The following is a 24,026-nucleotide window of genomic DNA, read 5'->3' as shown; positions in this document are numbered from 1 at the left end:
ACTTTGGGATTAGCAGATGCAAACTATTATATGGATGGATAGATAAACAACAAGGCCCTACTGTATAGCACAGGGAACTATATTCAATATCCTGTGATAAACCATAACAGGAAAAAATATGAAAAAGAATATATATATGTATAACAGAATCACTTTTCTGTGCAGCAGAAATTAATACAACATTGTAAATCAACTACAATAAAATTTTTAAAAATGAGTTTACAAAGGAAATGAAAAAAGGAATCCAAGACTCCTAAGCATAGTGAAAACAAAGAAAAATATCCAGAGGAATACCAGCTAAATCAGTCTCATGAATTCTAAATATCCACTCCATCTCTTATATTCACCAACTGTTCCATACAAATAAATCTGAAAAATGTAAGCATGTTTAGCAGATTTGAAAATAAGTTTTTGAGAAGGACTGGATCAAAATTAAAAGCTATTTCTGCAGAAGAATTTACTACATTAAAAAAAAAAACCTTCAACAATACACAGACACTAAAGTACAAGTAAAAGAATAAAAGAAAAGAACACCAGTTCTACAATTCAACGATTTCTTCAGAACAATCTAATGACTTCACTGTAGAAGTAGAAAAGATGACTAGAACTTAAGATGAAAAAGTGTGCTCTACATTTCCTCTCCCAAGAGACCCTAATATCTAAAAGGCAGTCAGTAGGTCTTGTTTTGGTTGGGTAAATAAATGAGACAAAATTGAAATAATCAACAGGATCTAAATGTACTACCAGCCACCAAAAGTCAAAACAGAATTGTTTTGTGCTCAGAGAGAAGTGTACGTGTGGAAAACTGTATATGTGTGAATGTGTGTGTATATGTATTATAAAGAGCTACAGTAAGTATGCTATTGAATCAACAGGCTCAAATATGAACATCAGAAGTAAAACAAATAATGGTAGAATATAATTATAAATCAGTGGAGGCAATATGAAGTCGAATTGATGTTTATGAATCATTAATTTGAATCATAACCCGTTTACATTGATAGACACTGGTGATAGAAAAATATGACTAAAATTCAACTTACAACAAAGCAAGCCATGATAACTGAACTGGACCTTTGAATTAAAACAAAGAAACAAAAGAAGCTGACAGGACCAAAAAAAAAAGCCTTTCACAAAACCTTTCTGAAAATTGATGAAAGGTAAATTACAGAAACTCACGTTTTGCTTTAAATATATAAGAACATATGCCCCACCCCAACAGTTTTTATAACAGGCTCAGAAAAAAGTAACTTAAAAGACCTGTGCAGAGATATCAACAATTGGGAAGCAGGAAATAAATCTCACCTGATTACTGGTAGGAACACATTTGCCTAAACCGGTAGCTGAATCTTCAGCTATCAAAAGAGGCTCGCTTTTCTCACAGCTCTCCTGGCTGATGAGCGTGTCCGCGTAGTTGGGCTGCGGGAAGATCACGTGACTCCCCCGCGAGTCAGCGGAGAGCCAGGCCTCGTGGGAATAGGTCTGCAGGAAAGCCCGCACCCCGTCCACGCCCACAAAGTGAGAGGCGGGCACACCCGCTAACCCGCCTCCTGAAGCCTGGAGCAGGCGCGACCTGTGCCAGCGCCTCAGCCTGAGCGCCAGCAGCACAATGACAAAGGCGAGGAAGACACAGGAGACCGCAGCCACCGCCACCACCAGGTACAGCATGAGGCCTGAGTCGTCGGGGCTGGCGGGAGACTCAGGGCTGCCTAGATCAGCCAGGACGTCAGGGATGCTCTCGGCCACGGCCACAGTGAGTGTGACGGTGGCAGAGAGAGGGGGCTGGCCGTGGTCCTGGACCGCCACCACCAGGCTCTGCTTGAGTGTGTCTCTGTCCAGCAGGGCCCTCGCTGTGCGCACCTCGCCCGTGTGCAGCCCCACCGTGAAGAGTCCTGGATCGCTGGCCTTGAGCAGGCGGTAGGACAGCCAGGCGTTCTGGCCCGAGTCTCTGTCCACGGCCACCACCTTGGTCACCAGGTAGCCGGGCTCTGCAGAGCGGGGTGCCAGCTCCACGCCCATGGAGCCATCTGTGGGGACAGCAGGGTACAGGATCTCCGGTGCATTGTCATTCTGGTCCAGCACAAATATGCTCAGAGACACGTTGCTGCTGAGCGGTGGGTTCCCACTGTCATGCGCTGTCACCCACAGCTGCAGTTCATGGAATTGCTCATAGTCGAAAGAGCGCAGCGCATAGAGGATGCCGGTGTCTGAGTTTATGGAGATGTAGGAGGATAGAGGTGCTCCCTGGAGGGTATCCTCTGCCAGAGAATAAGTGACCTGGGCATTCTCTTTGCTGTCCCTGTCGAGTGCAGTCACCGAGAAGAAGGAGGCCCCTCTAGGATTGTTTTCAGGAATGTAGGCAGAGTAAGAGGAGTGAGCAAAAGTGGGCGGGTTATCGTTGTCATCTGCTACATTCAGTGAAATATGAGTTTCTGTAGACAAGGGTGGACTTCCCCGATCTGTGGCTGTCAACGTTATATTATAGCTCTGTACCTGCTCCCTGTCCAGTGCTCTGTTTGTTATCAACTTGTAATAATTTCCGTAAGTCTTTTCTAATTTAAAAGGCATATTGTTAGGAATGAAACAGGAGACTTGACCATTTTCTCCGGAGTCTTGATCTTGCACATTTAGAAGAGCAATCACAGTACCTGGAGGAGAGTTTTCCAGCACTGAATTAGTAGAAGATGTGATAGTTATTTCTGGAGCATTATCATTCACATCCACAACTGTGACCAACATCTTAGCAGTGGTGGAAAGACCTCCACCATCTTGGCCTTGAATTTCCATCTCATAGAATCTGTATTTTTCAAAATCCAGAGAACCTTGTATTAAGACTTCTCCAGATTGAGAATCCAACTGGAATATCTCAGAAGCTTTGCTTTCCATATTCAGGAATGAATATACCACTTCCCCATTGATTCCCTCATCTGGATCAGTTGCGTTTACCATAAGCACCCGAGTTCCAGAGCTGAGGTTCTCAGGAACACTCACTCCATATACAGACTGTGTAAACTTTGGGATATGGTCATTTACATCGAGAACCGCCACACGGATGGAAACAGTGCCCTGGCGGATGGGATCTCCTCCATCTAAGGCTGTGAGGAGGAGGTGGTGAGCAGCCTCTTTTTCCCGGTCCAGGCTCCCCTCCAGCACTAGCTCAGGATTCTTGGCCCCATCCGTTCTGCCTCGCACTTGCAAAGAAAAGTAATTATTAGGGTTGAGCTGGTAGCGCTGGAGGGAGTTCATTCCCACATCTGGATCCCTAGCATTAGGAAGAGGAAATCGCGATCCCGGAGTTGCATGCTCACTGACTTTTATCTCTACTTCCTCCTCCCGGAAGCTGGGGGCGTTATCATTAATATCCATTATTTCCACCTCCACTCCGTAAATCTTAAGGGTATCTTCCACAAGTATCTCCAGGTTTAAAAAACAGGAGGAAACCGCCTCACAGAGCTCCTCCCGGTCTATCCTATCAGCAGTGATCAAGCTGCCACTTCGCGGATTCAGAGCGAAAAGCCGAGTCTTTCCTCTGGAGACGATGCGGACTCCGCGCTCCGCCAGCTCCCTGGGCTCCAGCCCCAGGTCCTTGGAAATATTGCCCACGAAGAAGCCTTTGTCTGTCTCTTCCAGCACCGAGTATCGGATCTGCCCAGCCTCAGACTCCCGCAGCGTCCCCAGGAAAATATACAGTAGGACCAGCCCGCTGCGGTCCAGGAGCAGTTGCCGATTCGCCATGGCAGTGGCTGAGCCTATATTCCGCGGTTTCTTGAGCTGTTTGTTCTGAATCAGCTTATGCATCTACAAAGTCACTGGCCAAGTGCATCCAAAATATATTAGAGAGCGAAGAGAAGTACTTTTAAGTTTCCAGCATCACGATCTGTGAGTATCCACTTCACTCTGCTTTGTGTTGTAGAGGTAGCGGAGGGAGGGACTCTAGCTCGCAGCTTCCCGTTTCCCTAATTGGTGAACAGCGGCGCCTAGAGCCCAATCTTATTATTGCAACGAGAAAGAAAAACTCAACTAATGTTGCTGTTCCTGAAGTTATCACACTTACCTCATTGAGAATCACAAAGATTTGTAAAGCTTAAAATTGCAGACAATAAAGTATTATGTAATGTGATGTTAAAGGTATACCAAGAGCACTTATGAAAAGAGTAATTATTTAAAAGGCTTGCTAATTAAAAAAAATTTCAAATACTACTGGAACTGAAAACTTGCAGGTTAGATTTGGCTCCTCCTGATTTTTACTGACTGAAGGGAACAGCATTTGTGGTTGTGTAACTAGCACGGTTCCAACAAAATCAACAGTTAGGATTATGACTATAATTCTTACCAATGTTTATTGAGTAAAATAAAGATAAAATGTTTGAGAAAATTTGACGGCATTAGGGTTGTCATTTAAAATACCACAATATAAATATATAACTGTATTCCATATCCTTAATTAAAAGGTGTTCTATTTCATGAAAAACTGACCTGACAGTGCTCTATATATTTTACCTTAAAATGCACTTGAATAGTAGGAATGCAGCATTGTAAACTTTAGTCTTAATAGTAATACCCATAGGTTTGAATTAAATTTTAGGAACTTCATCAAGAGAGGGAATCTAGAATCTCGAAATAACAGTGCTATATTAGAATATGTTGGCATATTGGAATATAAAAAGCATTATTTTAAATACTTACCTGTTTAAAAGTGTTCTTATCTGCTTCAACACTAAGAGTTAAAACACTAGCCAATAGCACTGAAGAGCTATCTTTGTTGAGAATATCTTGTGTGGCAGGACAATGTTCAACAGATGTGAGAAAATTAAATTCCGGATTAGTCTGATTCCCGGGCACACATAAATTATCGGCATAGGGCAATGTTCCCTCACTGTAGTTGGGAGGAATCTCAGGACCAGACTTGGAGCAGAGAACAGACCCAAAGCAGTCCCCAGCAGCGCTGGGGCTGGAAGAGCATCGAAGGCGCAGGGCAATGGCCAGAATCACCACGAGGAGGAAGAGCACCGAGATCAAGGCCAAGGCCACCACCAAGTAAAACTGCAGCTCAGCTTGTGGGTCAGGGGGCTCAGAGTGGTCACTGAGGTCCGGCAGCGCCTCCTGCAGGCTGTCCGCGAAAACCAGGAGCAGCGTGGCGGTGGCCGAGAGGGGCGGCTGTCCCCCATCGCGCACAACAACCAGCAGGCGCTGGCGGGCCGCGTCCCTGTCGCCCAGGGCCCGCGCCGTGCGCACCTCGCCCGTGCGCAGCCCCACGCTGAACAGTCCGGGCTCGCTGGCCTGCAGCACGTGGTAGGACAGCCAGGCGTTGTGTCCAGAGTCGGCGTCCACCGCCACCACCTTGGTGACCAGGTAGCCGGGCTGCGCGGCGCGCGGCACCGTTTCGAAGAGCGCCGAGCCGTCGGGTCCCAGCGCCGGGTACAGCACCCTGGGCGCGTTGTCGTTGCGGTCGCCCACCAGCACGCGCAGGCTCACGTTGGCGCTGAGCGCGGGCGAGCCGTGGTCGCGGGCCTGCAGCGTCAGCTCGAAGGCGCGCAGCTGCTCGTGGTCGAAGGCGCGCTGCGCGAACACTACGCCGCTCTGCGCGCTCACGGACACATAGGACGACAGCGCGCGGGGCTCCAGGTCGCTGGCCACGATGGAATAGGAGACGTGGCCGTTGAGTCCCAGGTCGGGGTCGGAGGCGCTGACTTGCGCGATGGAGGCTCCAGGCGGGTTGTTCTCGGCCAAGTGGACCACGTAGGAGGCCTGGTGGAAAACAGGAGCGTTGTCGTTGACGTCGGTGATGCGTAGGGTAATGGTAGCGCTGGAGGAGAGGGGGGGCTTGCCCCTGTCAGTGGCTGTGATAGTGACGTTGTATTCCGGAGTCTGTTCCCTGTCCAGGGCCCCATCTGTTACTAGCTTGTAGTAATTATTAGAAGAAGAATGAATTTTAAACGGAACGTCTCTACTTAAATTACATGTGACTTCTCCATTTTCCTTGGAATCCTGGTCCCGTGTTTTTTTTTTTTTTTTTTTTTTTTTTTTTTTTTTTTTCTGTACGCGGGCCTCTCACTGCTGTGGCCTCTCCCGTTGCGGAGCACAGGCTCCGGACACGCAGGCTCCGCGGCCATGGCTCGCGGGCCCAGCCGCTCCACGGCATGTGGGATCTTCCGGGATAGGGGCACGAACCCGTGTCCCCTGCATCGGCAGGCGGACTCTCAACCACTGCGCCACCAGGGAAGCCCTGGTCCCGTGTTTTGAAGAGACCTACAACCATTCCTGGCCGGGAATCCTCCAAAATCTGATCAGAGAGAGAAGTGATAATTATTTCTGGACTGTTGTCATTTTCATCTAAAACTTCTATAATTACTTTACACTGTGTAGAGAGGGATCCTCGGTCCTTTGCTTCTACATCCATGGCATATCTTTCCACATCTTCATAATCCAGGGGTTGATGAGTTATAATGTTTCCTGTAGCTGAATCCAGAGAGAACACGTGCCGGGCTGTATCAGCCACACCAATGAATGAGTAGGTGATCTCTGCATTGACGCCTTCATCTTGATCAGTAGCGCTCACCCTCAGCACGAAGGTACCTGGGGGCACATCTTCCCGAAGGCTGACCTTGTACACATCTTGGCTGAACACAGGGGGATTATCGTTGGCATCCACCACCAGGATTCGGATCTGAACGGTGCCGCTTCGCGGCGGATCCCCGCCGTCTAAGGCTGTCAGCACCAAGTGGTGAGTGCTCTGCGTTTCTCGGTCCAGGGTCTTCTTCAATACCAATTCTGGATATTTCCCACCCTCAGGATTGTCTTTCACCACTAACGAGAAATACTCATTAGGACTTAGTTGGTATTTGCTCAGTGAATTCATACTAATATCAGGATCTTTTGCAGACTCAAGAATTGTTCCCGTCCCCAGACTGACAGATTCACTGATTTCTAAGTTTATTTCATCCTTATGGAATTGAGGAGCATGGTCATTAATATCCTCAACAACCACAATGATATGAAAAATATTTAAAGGATTTTCCACCACGGCCTCCAACTGCAATTCACATCTTCTTCTCTCTTTACATATCTGCTCACGGTCTATCCGGTCCTTCACAAGTAAGTCCCCACTCTCCACGCCTACGTTGAAAAGCAGCTTCTCCGCGCTAACTCTCAGCTTTCGAGCCGACGCATCCAGGACACTGAGCCCTAGATCCTTGGCGAGATTCCCTACCACAGAGCCCTTGGCCAGCTCCTCGGGAATGGAGTAGCGGATCTGCTCGCAGAGCGCGGGGTAGAACAAAGGCAGCAGAAAGGGAAACAGTACCTGCCGCCGGCCGGCCGGACGTCTCTGCGTGCAGCTCCCTCCCATTGCGCGCTCTAGTTCTCGCTGGGTCCCAGTATTTATAGTTGGAGAAAGTGTACACTGGAGCACTGGTAAAGCATTTGGCCCAGGACAGGCGGAGCCCCCATGCTTGGGGCTGGGAATCCGTGTGTGCAGGGGAGAGTCTGCGCGGCCAGGAGCCCCAGCGCGTAAGCGGGTTTCCTTCTCTCTGTGTTGGTGGCTGCGCTGGAAATCCCTGGCTAGAGGCTGAGGAATCCCGGGCGTCTACGCTTGCCCTGCACTGGCCGACAGCGGCGCCCAGAGGCTCCGTGTGGAACCGCAGCTTAGTTTTTCTCTGCTCTATTTAAGGAAGTCTTTTTCTTTAAACGCAGGATGACCGCCGCTAAAATATTTGAATCTTATTCCTCGGTGACTCCGTTTTCATCATGAAACATTTTTTTCACATGGTCAAACCTATTATATATTTTATATGTTAAAATTTTACATATATTTTGAATAGGTAGAAATATTTATTTCAAAATCTAAAAGGCACAAAAGAATGTAGAGTGAAAAGTAGGTCTCCTATTCCATTGCCTACTGCTATCCAGTTCTTCCATCCAGAGGCAATCACTGCTGCTGCTTTTAAGAGTAATTATCCAAAAAAGAAAGTACTAAAGATAAGCAAAAAACTTTTTTTTTTTGGTCTTCAATCCAGGCTTATATTTGGCTAGAAAAGTATTAATCCATCCCCCCATATTTAGGAAACAGAATACAAACACTGTCATATTCGTTACAATCATCTAAGGTGTCCTATATTGCTTTTAAATAATTATATTTTAACATATTTGCTTACAACAGTTACCATGCCAAAAGAGTAGTATTTTTTAAACCTGTATTTTTCAAAATAATAGAATTATTTGAAATAGATGCATACTAATTTTGACTCTCATGGTCGGAAATTTTAAATGACAGTTTCAATTATTTAAAAGTTAAAAAATAAAAGTTAATAACTATGACTCTAAAGATAATAACTATGCTGTCCTTCCACAGACATATCCTTGAACAAAAGTTGAATGACATGAAAAAAGTCATGGTCTTATAAATATTTTGAAACACATTAGGACATGATTTGATTTTACACTACCATATTAGTTTAGAAGAATATCAGTAATAAATTATAAGAGATCAAACCAAATATATCACTATCTTCACTTAACTAAATGGGCTCATCAGTAACTCCACTGACCATCTGTTTATAATTCTATGTACTTCTCTGCTTGTATTCCAATCTCATACAGAAATGACATCTCTTTCTTGACTTTAAGTATATTTTGACTTTAAATTTCAGAGTTTCAGGTGGACCTTTCTTTCTCTATATAAAGAGTCACTGAAATGCTTTTGGCACACATGTTTGCCCCTGTACTTGGGAACATGTACCACTCTATCTCCCCAAATTATATATGTATACATATATATATATATTTTTTCATCCTTAGAAACTGGAAAATTTAACAAAAAGTACAGAGAGAACAGAACCCCACATTTGTTTCTACAGGCTCTCTGGAATCCCTATTGAGCAAGGAAAGTAAAATTAAAATGGTATGTCTTCTGGGACTTCCCTGGTGGTGCAGTGGTTAAGAATCTGCCTGCCAATGCAGAGAACACGGTTCGATCCCTGGTCCGGGAAGATCCCACATGCCACGGAGCAACTAAGCCCAGTGCACCACAACTACTGAGCCTGAGCTCTAGAGCCGGTGAGCCACACTACTGAGCCCGAGCGCCACAACTACTGAAGCCTGGGTGCCTAGAGCCCGTGCTCTGCAACAAGAGAAGCTACCGCAATGAGAAGCCCGCGCACCACAACGAAGAGTAGCCCCCGCTCGCCACAACTAGAGAAAGCCCACACGCAGCAACGAAGACCCAACGCAGCCAAAAATAAATAAATAAATAATTTTAAAAATGGTATGTCTCCCATATGACAGTATGAAATTGGAATCACAGGCAAAATGGATGCTGCAGTGTTACCAGGTATGATTACACTTGAAAAAATTTAAGCACACATTGTTATGAATTGTTACGGACATTTACCTATTCTTACCAGACCTGCCTTCAAAGCAAGAGGCAGGGTTGTCTAAAGGGCTAGGATTTCAACATGTAGCCACCGGGAGAGCACACAAATTGACAAGACACTTCTGTATGAAAGTCCTCTCTTAGGAACTGTCAGTATTATGCTCAACAAAACTATAAAATACAAGACTCCGTGAAGCTACTCATAACAGCCTATCACAATAAACCTTCATGGGATTAGGTGAAAGTAAAATCAAATCAGCCTTAATAACCATCAAGTTCTACTCTTCAATGTTTCAGCAATAAGCAAATGTCATTGAAATGGAGGGAAAAGTGAAAAAATTAAGTCTCCACCAACATGCTGCAAACGTAAAAGTAAACCAACCATAATTTTTAAAGGACAGAAAAGGAACAAAAATAGAACTCACTGGCACCAAAGGGGTATCTTCTATAGGAAACTTCGAATCATCTAACAAAGACTGAGGATCCTTTTTCTCACAGCTCTCCTGGCTGATGAGCGCTTCTGCGTAACTGGGCTGCGGGAAGATCATGTGACTCTTCCGCGAGTCCGCAGTGAGCGAGACCTCGTGGGAATAAGTCTGCAGGAAAGTCCGCATCCCGTCCACGCCCACAAAGTGAGAGGCTGGTACGCCTGCCAATCCGCCTCCTGAAGCCCGGAGCACACGCGACGTGTGCCAGCGCCTCAGCTTGAGCGCCAGCAGCACAATGACAAAGGCGAGGAAGACACAGGAAACCGCGGCCACTGCCACCACCAGATACAACGTGAGGCCTGAAGCATCAGAGGCGTGCGGGACCTCCAAGCTGCCCAGATCAGCCAGGACATCTGGGATGCTATCAGCCACAGCTACGGTGAGTGTGACGGTGGCGGAGAGAGGGGGCTGCCCGTGGTCCTGGACTGCCACCACCAGGCTCTGCTTGAGCGCGTCTCTGTCTAGCAGGGTCCTCGCGGTGCGCACCTCGCCCTTGTGCAGCCCCACCGTGAAGAGTCCCGGCTCGCTAGCCTTGAGCAGGCGATAGGACAGCCAGGCATTCTGACCTGAGTCTCTGTCCACAGCCACCACCTTGGTCACCAGGTAGCCAGGCTCTGCAGAGCGGGGTGCCAGCTCCACACCAGTGGAACCGTCGGTGGGGAGAGTCGGGTACAGGATTTCGGGCGCATTGTCATTCTGGTCCAGTACAAATATGTTCAGTGACACGTTGCTGCTGAGCGGTGGGTCCCCACTGTCAGTGGCTGTCACCTGCATCTGCAGGTCATGAAACTGCTCAAAGTCGAAGGATCGCAGTGCATACAGTACTCCTGTGTCAGAATTGATGGAGACGTAGGAGGATAGAGGTGCCCCTTGGATAGTGTCTTCAGCCAGGGAGTAAATAACCCGAGCATTTTCTTCACTGTCTGGGTCCAGTGCAGTCATTGAGAAGATAGAGGCACCTCTGGGGTTGTTCTCTGGGATATAGGTAAAGTAGGAGATGTGAGAGAAGGTGGGTGGGTTGTCATTGATATCTGCCACTTGCAGGGTGAAGTGAGTTTCCGTGGATAGGGGTGGACTTCCTCCATCTGTGGCTCTTACTGTGATATTGTAAGAAGATACCTGTTCCCTGTCAAGGACTTTGTGTGTCACCAATCTATAATAACTGTCAATGGATTTTTCTAACTTAAATGGTAGATTCCCCAGTATAGAACAGGTGACCTGCCCATTCTGCCCGGAGTCCAGATCATGCACGTTTAACAGAGCTATAACAGTCCCCAGAGGTGAATCTTCCATCAGGGGACTAAACAGAGATGTGATCGTCACCTCTGGACTGTTGTCATTTACATCTTCTACTGTAATCAACACTTTAGCAGTTGCAAGATATGCTCCTCCATCTTCAGCTTGTATTTCTATTTCATAGAAACCTGTTTCTTCATAATCTAGATTTGCTGATAGTTTTATTTCTCCCGTATTTTTGTTTAGTTGGAATTTCAACAGTTGTGTGTCAGGTAATTTTCGGAATGAATATGTCACTTCTCCATTGGCACCTTCATCCCTGTCAGTGGCGGTGACTGTCAACAGCTGTGCGCCCAAAGGCAAGTTCTCGGGAACACTCACTCGGTATTCGGACAAACTGAAGACCGGAGCATTGTCATTTGCATCGAAAACAGTCACACTGATGAGGACAGTGCCAGATCGAAGAGGGTCACCCCCGTCGACGGCAGTTAGGACCAGATGGTGCATTGCCTCTTCCTCGCGATCCAGGGCGTACTCCAGCACCAGCTCTGGGTACTTAACGCCATTGACACGGCTTTGAACTGCTAGGGAGAAGTGCTTATTGGAGCTGAGCTGGTAGCTCTGTAGGGAGTTCACGCCCACATCCGGATCAATAGCTTCCGGGAGAGGAAAACGCGTTCCTGGAGCGACGTTTTCATTAATTTTTACATCTAGATTTTCTGCTTGGAATTTTGGTGCATTATCGTTGATATCAGTTACTTCTATTTCTACTCCGAAAAGTTGCACCCTATCTTCCACAAGAATGTTAAAACTCACCAGACACCGCGCGCTCTGAGCGCAGAGCTCCTCCCGGTCTATCCTGCCCGCTGTGACCAAGCTGCCGCTTCGCGGGTTCAGAGCAAAGAGCTGCGTCTTACCTCTGGAGACGATGCGGACTCCGCGCTCCGCCAGCTCCCGGGGCTCCAGCCCCAGGTCTTTGGAGATGCTGCCCACAAAAGAGCCATTCTCTAACTCCTCGGGAACGGAGTAGCGGATCTGCCGAGCTTCGGCCTGCCACGGCATACAGAGGAAAAGGCAGAGATGGACCAGCGCGCTGCGGTCGGAGCTATTCCTTTGAGCGGCCATTGTTGTCTGGTGACAGAATTCTCGCTAAGTCCTCACTGGGCACGCTGTGTGTTTTGGCTGGGTCCTTTTTCTTTCTCTGGCTGCAGGGAGTCTCTGCAGCCTGCGCACCTTAAATTCTGGAGTGAGTTTCGCTGCATCCCTGGAGCCTGTTTGCAGGAACTGTGGAGCTTTGTGTAGTTGGAGTCCTGAGAATCCGGATTGAGCGCTAGCTGCGGTTCTCTCCTAGTGGGTGAACAGCGGCGCTTAGAGTCCTCAGAAGTTACTGCACCCACTGTGTATGCAATAGAAAACAAACGCTACTCTATTTTTTGTTGCATATTTTATTTTATTTTACATTACTTCTTTGGTTTCTCAACTGACATCCTTAAATCAACTACTATTTGTAGTTTTCTTACTCGGTGGAATAAAGTGGAATGAAAGTACCTCAAAGTATTAAGTGATAATAGTTGATTAAATATATATTTGCAACACTCATTTTCCCAATAGAAATATATCCACTTTAAAAGGTAAGTAATGCTTACTTTCTTTCCTATGAGCTTCTAGCTATATTCAGAAAATTCTTACAATTTTTTTGAAATTCTGATTTAAATGGTCCATCTGTGTTTAGTAGACACTTATACAGAGACTATGAGATATACCCCTTAAAATTTCACTTAGAATTTTTAAATTTTAGATTGATCAATCAACTAATTATATTTGTTTAGCATTAAGATTGTGTAAAAAGTTTTCAATTTTTTCTAAAATAGTTTTACTGAGTCTCAATGAATTTTTTGAAAAAAAATATTTTTATTACAGGCCTATATTATTAGAAGTTAACTTGACCTATTTAAATGAGTTGAGCTGGTAATCACAAACTAAAAGGAACATGTCTGTATTGCAGTGGGAAGAGAAATACATACAAGTGCTACAATTTTAAAAAACGGAGTTAGAAATAGTGATGTAGGTTTTTGAAAAATATGTATTTATGTCAAATGACCTGTTTTCACCAGGGCGTTGATGCCTATATAAATAATCTCTTCTTTGCATGTTGTATGGAAGCCCAAAATAAAGTGGCATACACATCTTCAGTTGTATATCCCCACCAACCCAGTAGTAGTTCTTTCCTCAAAGATGAGGAGTTTGGAGGTTGACTTCTTTCATGCAGAGAGAACAGGTTTTTCAGAAACATTTATGTCTCTTTGCCCCCAAGTATAGAACTCTTCAAAGATTTTACCTTTTGTCTTCAAAGATTGTATATCAGACAATCAGAGACAGAGATTGAGCACAGAACACAATAGCATTTCATTTGCTTTCTTGAAAATTCCTTATCTTGTAATGTAGAGAAAAAAGGATTGGGAAAGAGTACAAATAGAGCACCAAGAAAAGTAAAAGGAAAGCCAGAAGGACCAAAACTTGAAGAGAAAAATTCCTCTAGGGTAGTTAGTATTAAGACTTTGGGCCCATAGAAAATCTGGCAATGGAATCAAAGTGTTGACCCCTCTACCAAGAAAAATGCATACATCTGTAATTTTACATGCAATTTCAGGAATTCATGGATCCGCTCACCATGCCCCCTCAAATGCTTACAGTTTTAAAAATTGTTAAAATAATTGAAGATACCCAAATGCACATACAAGATCATTTGCACTACATGTTTCTTTGAAATGAGCACCTCCTTGGATATTTAATGAGTAGCTAATATTATTAAACTTTTAAAAAGACATAAATAGGGTATGGAAATTTCAACTTAAATCTCAGCAGATTTGAATAGGTTATTATTTATTCATTTAAATTTATTTATTTATTTATTTATTTGGTAAGAAGCCAAGACCACAGCCTCTGTTTTGCTAATCTAAGCTTGACAAGATATCTCCAGTTTAGTGACATTCTTTCTGAATTACAGAGCAATTTATGAACTACGAAAGTCTTGAAAATGTACTCAGCAAAAACTGAACATTGAGAAGACAGTGATTAGCCATGTATTTTCTAAATATGATTCTAGATGTAAGAGTGAATAGTATGCCCAAAATATGAAAAAAACTAGTAGAATGTTACAGAAGAAAAAAAATGAAACTCACCGGTGTTAGGGTCTCAGGATGTGAAGTCAAATCATTCCCACTCTGAAGTGGAATTAAGGCCCCAGGAGAATCACCACAAACTATGTCTTGAGTGGAATGCAAAGGATCACTACATTTTAGAAAATTAAACTCTGTCTTTCCAGTATGGGCAACGCACAGATTGTAGGAATAAGGTAAAGTTCCTTCACTGTAGTTGGGGGGAACCACGGGTCCAGACTTGACACAGACACCAGGCTGAAAGCAGCCCCAGGCAGCGGGGCTGGAGGAGCATCGAAGGTGTAGGGCGACCGCCAGAATCACTGCCAGGAGGAAGAGCACCGAGATCAAGGCCAAGGCCACCACCAGGTAAAACTGCAGCTCAGCTTGGGGGTCAGGGGGCTCAGAGTGGTCACTGAGGTCCGGCAGCGCCTCCTGCAGGCTGTCCGCGAAAACCAGGAGCAGCGTGGCGGTGGCCGAGAGGGGCGGCTGTCCCCCATCGCGCACAGCAACCAGCAGGCGCTGGCGGGCCGCGTCCCTGTCGCCCAGGGCCCGCGCCGTGCGCACCTCGCCCGTGCGCAGCCCCACGCTGAACAGTCCGGGCTCGCTGGCCTGCAGCACGTGGTAGGACAGCCAGGCGTTGTGTCCAGAGTCGGCGTCCACCGCCACCACCTTGGTGACCAGGTAGCCGGGCTGCGCGGCGCGCGGCACCGTGTCGAAGAGCGCCGAGCCGTCGGGCCCCAGCGCCGGGTACAGCACCCTGGGCGCGTTGTCGTTGCGGTCGCCCACCAGCACGCGCAGGCTCACGTTGGCGCTGAGCGCGGGCGAGCCGTGGTCGCGGGCCTGCAGCGTCAGCTCGAAGGCGCGCAGCTGCTCGTGGTCGAAGGCGCGCTGCGCGAACACCACGCCGCTCTGCGCGCTCACGGACACGTAGGACGACAGCGCGCGCGGCTCCAGGTCGCTGGCCAGGATGGAGTAGGAGACGTGGCCGTTGGGCCCCAAGTCTGGATCTGAAGCGCCAACTTGGGCGATGGAGGCGCCGGGCGGGTTGTTTTCTGCCACGTGGACCACGTAGAAGGCTTGGTGGAAAACCGGAGCGTTGTCGTTGATGTCCGTGATGTGCAGAGTGATGGTAGTGCTGCTGGAGAGGGGGGGCTTGCCCCTATCAGTGGCTGTGATGGTGACGCTGTATTCCAGAGTCTGCTCTCGGTCTAGGGCCCCATCTGTCACCAGCTTGTAGTAATTATTAGAAGAAGAATAAATCTTGAAAGGAACATCTCTTCCTATATGACAGGTGACTTCTCCATTTCCTCCGGAATCCCGGTCCCGTGTTTTGAAGAGGGCAACAACCATTCCTGGAAGAGAACCCTCCAAAATCTCATCAGAGAGAGAAGTGATGATTATTTCTGGACTGTTGTCGTTTTCATCTAGGATATCTATGATTACTTTACATTGGGTAGAGAGACCACCTCCGTCCTTTGCTTCCACTTCCATGGTGTATCTTTCTATATCCTCAAAATCCAATGACTGGTTATTCTTAATCATGCCTGTTTTCTCATCCAGTGAGAACATGTGCCTTGTACTCTGAGCAGTGCTCCTGAAATAGTAGTGTATTTCAGCATTGGCCCCCTCATCCTGGTCAGTGGCTGTCACCAGCAACACGGAGGACCCAGGGGGTAGATTTTCACTAATGCTGATTCTATATTCGTCTTTGCTGAACACCGGGGGGTTATCATTGGTGTCCTTGACAGAGATTTCTATCTGAGCGGTGGCACTTCGTGGCGGGCTCCCTCCATCCAAGGCAGTCAATATTAAGCTATGGGACCGCTGCTCTTCCCGGTCTAGGGGTTTCTCCAAAGATAACTCTGGGTATTTGCTGCCATCGGAATTAACTCGAACCATTAATGAGAAATAAGGGTTAGGACTTATCTGATAATCTTTAACTGAGTTCGTGTTTATATCAGGGTCAGTGGCAGGGTCAAGGGATATTCGTGCACCTGAAGATACAGATTCAAAAATTTCTAAATGTATTTCCTTTTTATCGAATTGAGGAGCATGGTCATTAATATCCTCAACAACCACAATGATATGAAAAATATTTAAAGGATTTTCCACCACGGCCTCCAACTGCAATTCACATCTTCTTCTCTCTTTACATATCTGCTCACGGTCTATCCGGTCCTTCACAAGTAAGTCCCCACTCTCCACGCCTACGTTGAAAAGCAGCTTCTCCGCGCTAACTCTCAGCTTTCGAGCCGACGCATCCAGGACACTGAGCCCTAGATCCTTGGCGAGATTCCCTACCACAGAGCCCTTGGCCAGCTCCTCGGGAATGGAGTAGCGGATCTGCTCGCAGAGCGCGGGGTAGAACAAAGGCAGCAGAAAGGGAAACAGTACCTGCCGCCGGCCGGCCGGACGTCTCTGCGTGCAGCTCCCTCCCATTGCGCGCTCTAGTTCTCGCTGGGTTCCAGTCTTTCCGGAAAGCCAAAGAAAATGCAATCCACGGCGTCACTGGAAGAGCTTTCGGCCCAGGACAGGCGGAGCTGGGAATCCGTTTGTGCTGGGCAGAGCCTGCCCGGCCAGGAGCCTGAGTGCGTGAGCAGGTTTCCCTCTCTCTGTGTTGGTGGCTACGCAGGAAATCCCTGGCTGGAGGCTGAGGAATCCCGAGCGTCAGCGCTTGCCCTGCACTGGCCGACAGCGGCTCCCAGAGGCCTCATGTGGAACCGCAGTCTGACATTTTCGTCTTGAATACAATTTCTCTCCAGAATGTGTGTATGTATGTATGTATGTATATATATACACACACATATATATAGTTATGTAATTATATATATGTATAGTTATGTAATTGCCCCAAATTTCAGTTTTAACAGAGTATACGGCGGATGTCTGCATACTTCGTTTTTCAAAAAAGTTATTGTGTAAAATTTCAAACTTATACAAGAGTAGGGAGTATTATTATTGAACCTTCCTATACCCATCACCCAACTACAACGATGATCAACACAAGGTCATCTTTGTTTACTCTTTATTTCATTCCCTCATTATATTGAAGCAAATCCAAGATATTTTAATAAGTCTTCTTTAAAGACAAGACACGAAGATGAGGAAGAATTTTATCCTTAAGCCTATTGTATTATATAATCTGTTACCGATGCAAAAGTCCTGCCTCATTTAAGAAAACTGGAACTCAGCATTTTCCAGTCTGCCCAGTCATTGATCCAAAGAGCCTTGTGTTCTGTTTTTAAAGGCAAGTGACATTTTTATGGCAGAGACTAGTAGTTACCTACCATGACATACAAGCCTTCATCAATATCTGTTATTACATTTTTTCCAAATTAACCATATTTTAATATTTATGTATACTAAGTACTAAAGGTTACTCCCCAAGACAGAAACTTTAAGTGACAGTTTTCCTACTGCATGATTAAAAATATGACCCTGAAGGATGTTTTACTTTTTTCCTACTAGCTTAGGAATAGAGTATTTGAAATAATTATAATGTCTGTATGTCATAATGGATTTCCAGACATGTTAGCCCTCATATTCAGCATGTTCAGTATAGAACTTTGAGTCAATTTCAAAGCTGATTTTCAAAGTCTCCTACAGTGTCATTTATTACTTGAAATAACATTGTGTTTAAAATCACATTACATAATACATTATTCTTTTCCTTATGTCTAAAAGCCAGTAAGATATTCTTAGAATCTCCATAGCAGTTCCTGAGAATATTTTCCTAAATCATCTCCCATAACCAGATTTATTTCTAGCCTCAAAAGTTGGAGGATTGAGCCATAAAAAACAGTTGAAGAATAATTTTTATTTCCTATATTTTGTCTTCTCACAGGGTCCAGTCTAAGAAACCCCTCTTCAGCAAGCATAAACTATAGGAGGTTTCAAATTATTAATAATTTGATATTATAGTGTTAGGAAATCAACAGCTCTGAGGATGAGAATAAATGATGTTAAAAATTTTCACTATTAAAAGAATAAAGCATCCTTTTCTAGGATTTGGAAATGGATGATATTTGAAGTTTGAATTATCCTCCGAAATGATCTTTAAATGCAAACAACCTCTACAAACATGTGAACGGAAACACGTCACCTCTAAGGGGTGTTGTCCTGTCACAGAAACAGAAAAGAAGTACTGAGTCTGGGCTTTCAGTTGTTTTTACAAGAAGAATGCATTTCTTATTAATTTACCCTTACAAAAATAACATCGGCTGCAGAAATGTTTTTAGAGTAAGAATTTCACAATGGGGCCATTGGAGATAACAATAGTAACAAATTTCAGGAATGGAAACCAGTCCTAAGAATTAGTAGTGAACCGTGGTAACCACTGAAGCAACCTCACCCAAAGAGCCATGCCCAATGCCTGATAATGAGAGCAGTCCCAAGAGGAAGGTTTCCACTGACCTTAGGTTAATCATTATGAGAAAGCAAAAATTATATCAACGATGTAACCAATAAATGCGTCCTATAGATGTTAGAGCAAAAATTAGGCCCAGTGAAAATTTAAACATATGGTGAGAAATATGTTAATATCAACTTATCCTAAAGTGCAAACACTTAAATAGAAACCAATTTTTTTTAAAGTAAAGGAAAAATTGAACTCACTGGAACCAAAGGGGTGTCTTCTATAGGAAACCTGGAATCATCTGAAGCGCACAAAGGCTCGCTTTTCTCACAGCTCTCCTGGCTGATGAGCGTGTCCACGTAGTTGGGCTGCGGGAAGATCACGTGACTCCCCCGCGAGTCCGCTGTGAGCGAGACCTCGTGGGAATAGGTCTGCAGGAAAGCCCGCACCCCGTCCACGCCCACAAAGTGAGAGGCGGGCACACCCGCTAACCCGCCTCCTGAAGCCTGGAGCAGGCGCGACGTGTGCCAGCGCCTCAGCCTGAGCGCCAGCAGCACAATGACGAAGGCGAGGAAGATGCAGGAGACCGCAGCCACCGCCACCACCAGGTAGAGAGTGAGGCCTGAGTCGTCAGGGCTGGTGGGAGACTCAAGGCTGTCTAGTTCAGCGAGGACGTCGGGGATGCTGTCAGCCACGGCCACCTTGAGTGTGACGGTGGCAGAGAGAGGGGGCTGGCCGTGGTCCTGGACCGCCACCACCAGGCTCTGCTTAAGCGCGTCTCTGTCCAGCAGGGCCCTCGCTGTGCGCACCTCGCCCGTGTGCAGCCCCACCAAGAAGAGACCTGGCTCGCTGGCCTTGAGCAGGCGGTAGGACAGCCAGGCGTTCTGGCCCGAGTCTCTGTCCACGGCCACCACCTTGGTCACCAGGTAGCCGGGCTCTGCAGAGCGGGGTGCCAGCTCTACACCTGTGGAACCATCGGTGGGGAGGGTGGGGTATAGGATTTCAGGTGCATTGTCATTCTGGTCCAGCACGAACAAGCTCAGTGACACGTTGCTGCTGAGAGGTGGGTCCCCGCTGTCGCTTGCCCTCACCTGCATTTGAAGATCGCGAAATTGCTCGTAGTCGAAGGAGCGCAGTGCATATAGGACACCAGTGTTGGAGTTGATGGAGACATAGGAGGAGAGAGGTGCCCCTTGGATGGTGTCTTCGGCTAAGGAGTAAACAACCCGAGCGTTCTCATTGCTGTCGGGGTCGTGGGCTGTCACCGAGAAGATGGAGGTGCCTCTAAGGTTGTTCTCAGGGAGATAGACTGAATAGGAGGTTTGAGAGAAGGAGGGTGGATTGTCGTTGACGTCGACCACATGTAGGGTGATGTGAATTTCCGTGGACAGGGATGGTGTTCCTCTGTCTGTTGCGGTCACTGTGATGTTATATTCAGAGGTTTTTTCTCGGTCAAGATTTCGGACTGTCAACAATCTATAATAATCTTCTACTGACTTTTCTAATTGAAAAGGTAGAATCTCCTTGATGGAACAAACAACTTGGCCATTCTTCCCAGAGTCTCGGTCATGTGCATTGAAAAGAACGATTACTGTTCCTTGGGGAGCATCTTCCCTCACTGGACTAAATAAAGATGTAATGGTCACTTCGGGTCTATTATCATTGACATCTTCCACTGAAATGAGTACTTTGGTCCGATCCTTCAATGCCCCACCATCTTCAGCCTGTATTTCCATGTCATAAAATGCACATTCTTCATAATCTAAACTCTTTGCTGTTGATATTTCGCCAGTATTTTCATTAAGCTGGAATAACGGAGATTGTTTTTCACTAATTTTCCAGAATTTATAAGCCACTTCTCCGTTGGTTCCCTCATCTGGGTCGCTAGCGCTTACAGTAAGCAGCCGGGTGCCCGGGGGCACGTTCTCTGGGACTTTCACTCGGTAAATCGGTTGAGTAAAAACCGGGGCATTGTCGTTTGTATCCAACACTGTCACTCGGATGTGCACTGTGCTGGAGCGACGCGGTTCGCCTCCATCGGAGGCGACGAGGACCAGATGGTGAGCAGCCTCCTCCTCGCGGTCCAGGGCGCGCTCCAGCACCAGCTCTGGGCTTATAGTTCCGTCGTCTCCAGTTTGCACGGCCAGGGAGAAGTGGTGATTGGGGCTGAGCTGATAGCTCTGCAGGGAATTCAAGCCCACATCGTGGTCAACAGCCTCTGGGAGTGGATAACGTGTTCCGGGCAAAGCAATTTCGTTAATTTTTACTTCCAGATTGTCGACCTGGAATTTCGGATTATTATCGTTGATATCAGTTACTTCTATTTCTATTCCGTGAAGCTGCACCCTGTCTTCAACTAAGACTTTAAAGTTCACCAGACACCGCGCGCTCTGAGCGCAGAGCTCCTCCCGGTCTATCCTGCCCGCGGTGACCAAGCTGCCGCTTCGCGGGTTCAGAGCAAAGAGCTGCGTCCTACCTCTGGAGACGATGCGGACTCCCCGCTCCGCCAGCTCACGGAGCTCCAGCCCCAGGTCCTTGGAGATATTCCCCACGATATAGCCTTCTTCTGTCTCTTCAGGTACCGAGTAGCGGATCTGGCTAGCCCCGGTCTCCCACAGCCTCCCCAGGAAAAGGCACAACAGGACCAGTCTTCTGTGGTGCAGGCGATTCATTGGAGCGGCCATTGTTGCTTCACTAAAGATTTTTTTCAGAATAATTTCTGTGAACGCTGATTCCTTAGGTTCTGTTTTCCTCCTGCAGATTATGGTGATCTTTTTCCTCAGGAGAAACCTGTAGTGCCCCAGGCTAAGAGGCTGAGTTATGTTGCAGCCCCGGAGTCGGTTTGTGGGATCCGAGCGGCTTTGTGTAGTTGCAGATCCTAATATCCAGACGGAGCGCTGATTGAGCTTTTCTTAGAGTTGGTGAACAGCGGCGCTCAGAGTCCTAAGCCGTTACTACACCCACCCACTCAAGTATTGAGATATGCAATATTTCTGTTATAAATGACTGAAAAAGAAAACACTACTCTCTAACGATAATGATTTTAGATTTCTCTAATTGTGTCGTTCACTCATATTTCAAATGCAATTACCATTTGTGGATATTTTAGTTGGAAATGAAGTGGAATGAAATTCTATTAAATGTCACTTTGGTATCAAACAAACTTAACTCTTATTTTTGCTAGGATTTTGTTCTCTCTCTCTAGATATGTAAATTATTCAAATTTCCTTTTTTATAATGTTTCAAATACTTTCTATAGGTCATTATTTAATTTCTGAAGTAATTAGAATGTGCAATCCTCTTTGGAAATACATTCATATTTTTCTTAATTTTATATGTATGCTTATATATGTATAGTACATAATCATATTGAATGAATATATGGATTATTCATCTTGAAGCTATTTTATAAGGCTAATTCATTTTCATAGTGAAATTCCTGGAGTAAGGTCTCCTTGAGATTATCTTTACAAAAATTTAATTAGGCAATGGTACTAGATTTTATCACCTAATATTGCTAAACTTTAAATGGATTGGGTTTTTTAATTTTACATAGCTATGATTGTTAAACTTTTATGCTATCACAATGTTTTTAGTATTTAGTTTTCCGTGTGCATTCACAGTGCATGCACAGCCTATGGCATCTGGAAGATTCAGATGAACATACATTGAAAAGTAAGTTTCCATTTCAATTCTTCCATCAACAAATTATGCAATTTTAACCTAATTATAAGCCTCCTATTATAAGGGTCATCTAAACTTATGTAATAATTTGGGGGAAAGAACACAAGATGTAGAATGAATTATTACCACAAAAAGTAAAAAGTAAGTACCACAATAAGAAATTCCTTTCAGCAATTTGTAAAGAAACTATTTACTGAAGCAGTTCCTAGCAAAAAGACTGATACTTATGTAACCGCATCTTTGTATGTGCTTGAAATTAGTAGGTTTTGCCTTTAAAATGGAAAATTCAGAATTCTCCTTCGCTCCTACAGTTAGAAGAAGGGTGAGAAAACCTCCAGTCACTAATGTTTAGGGCTCCAAGTAATAAAACAAATCCAGTGACCTTCCCCCTTTTCTTCTTCAAAAAATATAGGTTGGGAATGAGATCACGTTATGGAGACAACAATATTTCCTTTCCTTTTACCAAGTATCTCCTCCTGTTAACTATAAAGAAGAGAATTTTGTATTCAAGAAAACTTGAAGGAACTTAGATAATGACTTCGACTTTCTGATGAATTCACCGAGTCGTTCTCTACACACACACACATCACACAGTATTTTTTCTTAAAAACTTTAAGGATTTCAAAGACTCATAAATAGGTAGATTTAAGGAACTAGACATGAGGAATAAATATAAGAAAGGGATGGAAACTGTACCAATGAAATCAGTGAAAGAAGATACCTAGTAGTACACTTTTTGCTTTAAAGAATGAATTGATTGCCTACTTTAAATTTGATGTTTACTTATATATAATAAACATTAAAATATGTTAAATAAAGAATGAGAAAAATCAATGGGTAAATTTCATTAGCTTAGAAAAAAGATAAGAAATCGGCAAAAGACTTTTGCGGCAAAGCAAAGAGCATACTCTCTCTTCTTTGTAAATCCGAACTGAGTAACATAACTCTATTTAACGTCACATGCTTACCCAAATCACCATTCCCCATGATGATTGGATATACAGGTTTCTGATGAGCTATAATATTCCTAAGACAACTCACTAGATTAAAAATATAATATATTTTCATATGAATAAACAAAATTGTGAAGATGATGAAAAGGAGTAGACACTTAAATGGAACTCACCGCCGTTAGAGTGTCAGGATGGGAAGCTGACTTACTGGAATTACAAAGTGGAAATAAGGTCCCAGACGAATCACCACAAAGTATGTCTTGTCCTGAACTCAACTGCTCATTACATTTTAGAAAATTAAACTCTGTCTTTCCAGTATGGGCAACGCACAGATTGTAGGAATAAGGTAAAGTTCCTTCACTGTAGTTGGGGGGAACCACGGGTCCAGACTTGACACAGACACCAGGCTGAAAGCAGCCCCAGGCAGCGGGGCTGGAGGAGCATCGAAGGTGTAGGGCGACCGCCAGAATCACTGCCAGGAGGAAGAGCACCGAGATCAAGGCCAAGGCCACCACCAGGTAAAACTGCAGCTCAGCTTGGGGGTCAGTGGGCTCAGAGTGGTCACTGAGGTCCGGCAGCGCCTCCTGCAGGCTGTCCGCGAAAACCAGGAGCAGCGTGGCGGTGGCCGAGAGGGGCGGCTGTCCCCCATCGCGCACAGCAACCAGCAGGCGCTGGCGGGCCGCGTCCCTGTCGCCCAGGGCCCGCGCCGTGCGCACCTCGCCCGTGCGCAGCCCCACGCTGAACAGTCCGGGCTCGCTGGCCTGCAGCACGTGGTAGGAC

At 45.6% G+C, this 24,026-nt stretch overlaps 4 protein-coding genes across 4 annotated transcripts in view; all 4 read right to left on the bottom strand.

The window, feature by feature from the left end:
• LOC308616369 (uncharacterized protein) overlaps nucleotides 1-24,026 on the bottom strand; it is a 172,708-nt gene that overhangs the window by 101,771 nt on the left and 46,911 nt on the right. The gene's annotated exons all lie outside the window — the stretch shown is intronic.
• On the bottom strand, nucleotides 3-3,977 carry LOC308615796 (protocadherin gamma-A11-like). Its single transcript, XM_081231591.1, has one exon. It carries the CDS (start codon nucleotides 3,796-3,798, stop codon nucleotides 1,252-1,254), a length of 2,547 nt encoding a protein of 848 aa, XP_081087717.1. The 5' UTR covers nucleotides 3,799-3,977; the 3' UTR covers nucleotides 3-1,251.
• Nucleotides 4,675-7,696, bottom strand: LOC308615815 (protocadherin gamma-B7-like; the record flags this gene model as incomplete). Its single annotated transcript, XM_081231610.1, has 2 exons — nucleotides 6,227-7,696; nucleotides 4,675-5,988 (listed from the first exon to the last, which is right to left on the bottom strand). The coding sequence occupies exons 1-2, from the start codon at nucleotides 7,346-7,348 to the stop codon at nucleotides 4,675-4,677; spliced, it is 2,436 nt and encodes an 811-aa protein (XP_081087736.1). The 5' UTR covers nucleotides 7,349-7,696.
• Nucleotides 12,232-21,883, bottom strand: LOC308615802 (protocadherin gamma-A9-like). The gene is made up of 2 exons (XM_081231597.1): nucleotides 18,870-21,883; nucleotides 12,232-12,490 (listed from the first exon to the last, which is right to left on the bottom strand). The coding sequence occupies exons 1-2, from the start codon at nucleotides 21,291-21,293 to the stop codon at nucleotides 12,479-12,481; spliced, it is 2,436 nt and encodes an 811-aa protein (XP_081087723.1). The 5' UTR covers nucleotides 21,294-21,883; the 3' UTR covers nucleotides 12,232-12,478.

Source organism: Mesoplodon bidens (genome assembly GCF_964165515.1).
Source record: "Mesoplodon bidens genome assembly, chromosome: 4".
In the NCBI taxonomy this organism is placed as follows: Eukaryota; Metazoa; Chordata; class Mammalia; order Artiodactyla; family Ziphiidae; genus Mesoplodon; species Mesoplodon bidens.
The sequence above is the reverse complement of the archived record's forward strand: the minus strand, read 5'-3'. Positions and strand labels throughout refer to the sequence as shown.

Excerpts from the sequence above, each read along its gene's own strand:
- LOC308615802 (XM_081231597.1), bottom strand. The coding sequence starts at position 21,293 with ATGGCCGCTCCAATGAATCGCCTGCACCACAGAAGACTGGTCCTGTTG.
- LOC308615796 (XM_081231591.1), bottom strand. The coding sequence starts at position 3,798 with ATGCATAAGCTGATTCAGAACAAACAGCTCAAGAAACCGCGGAATATA.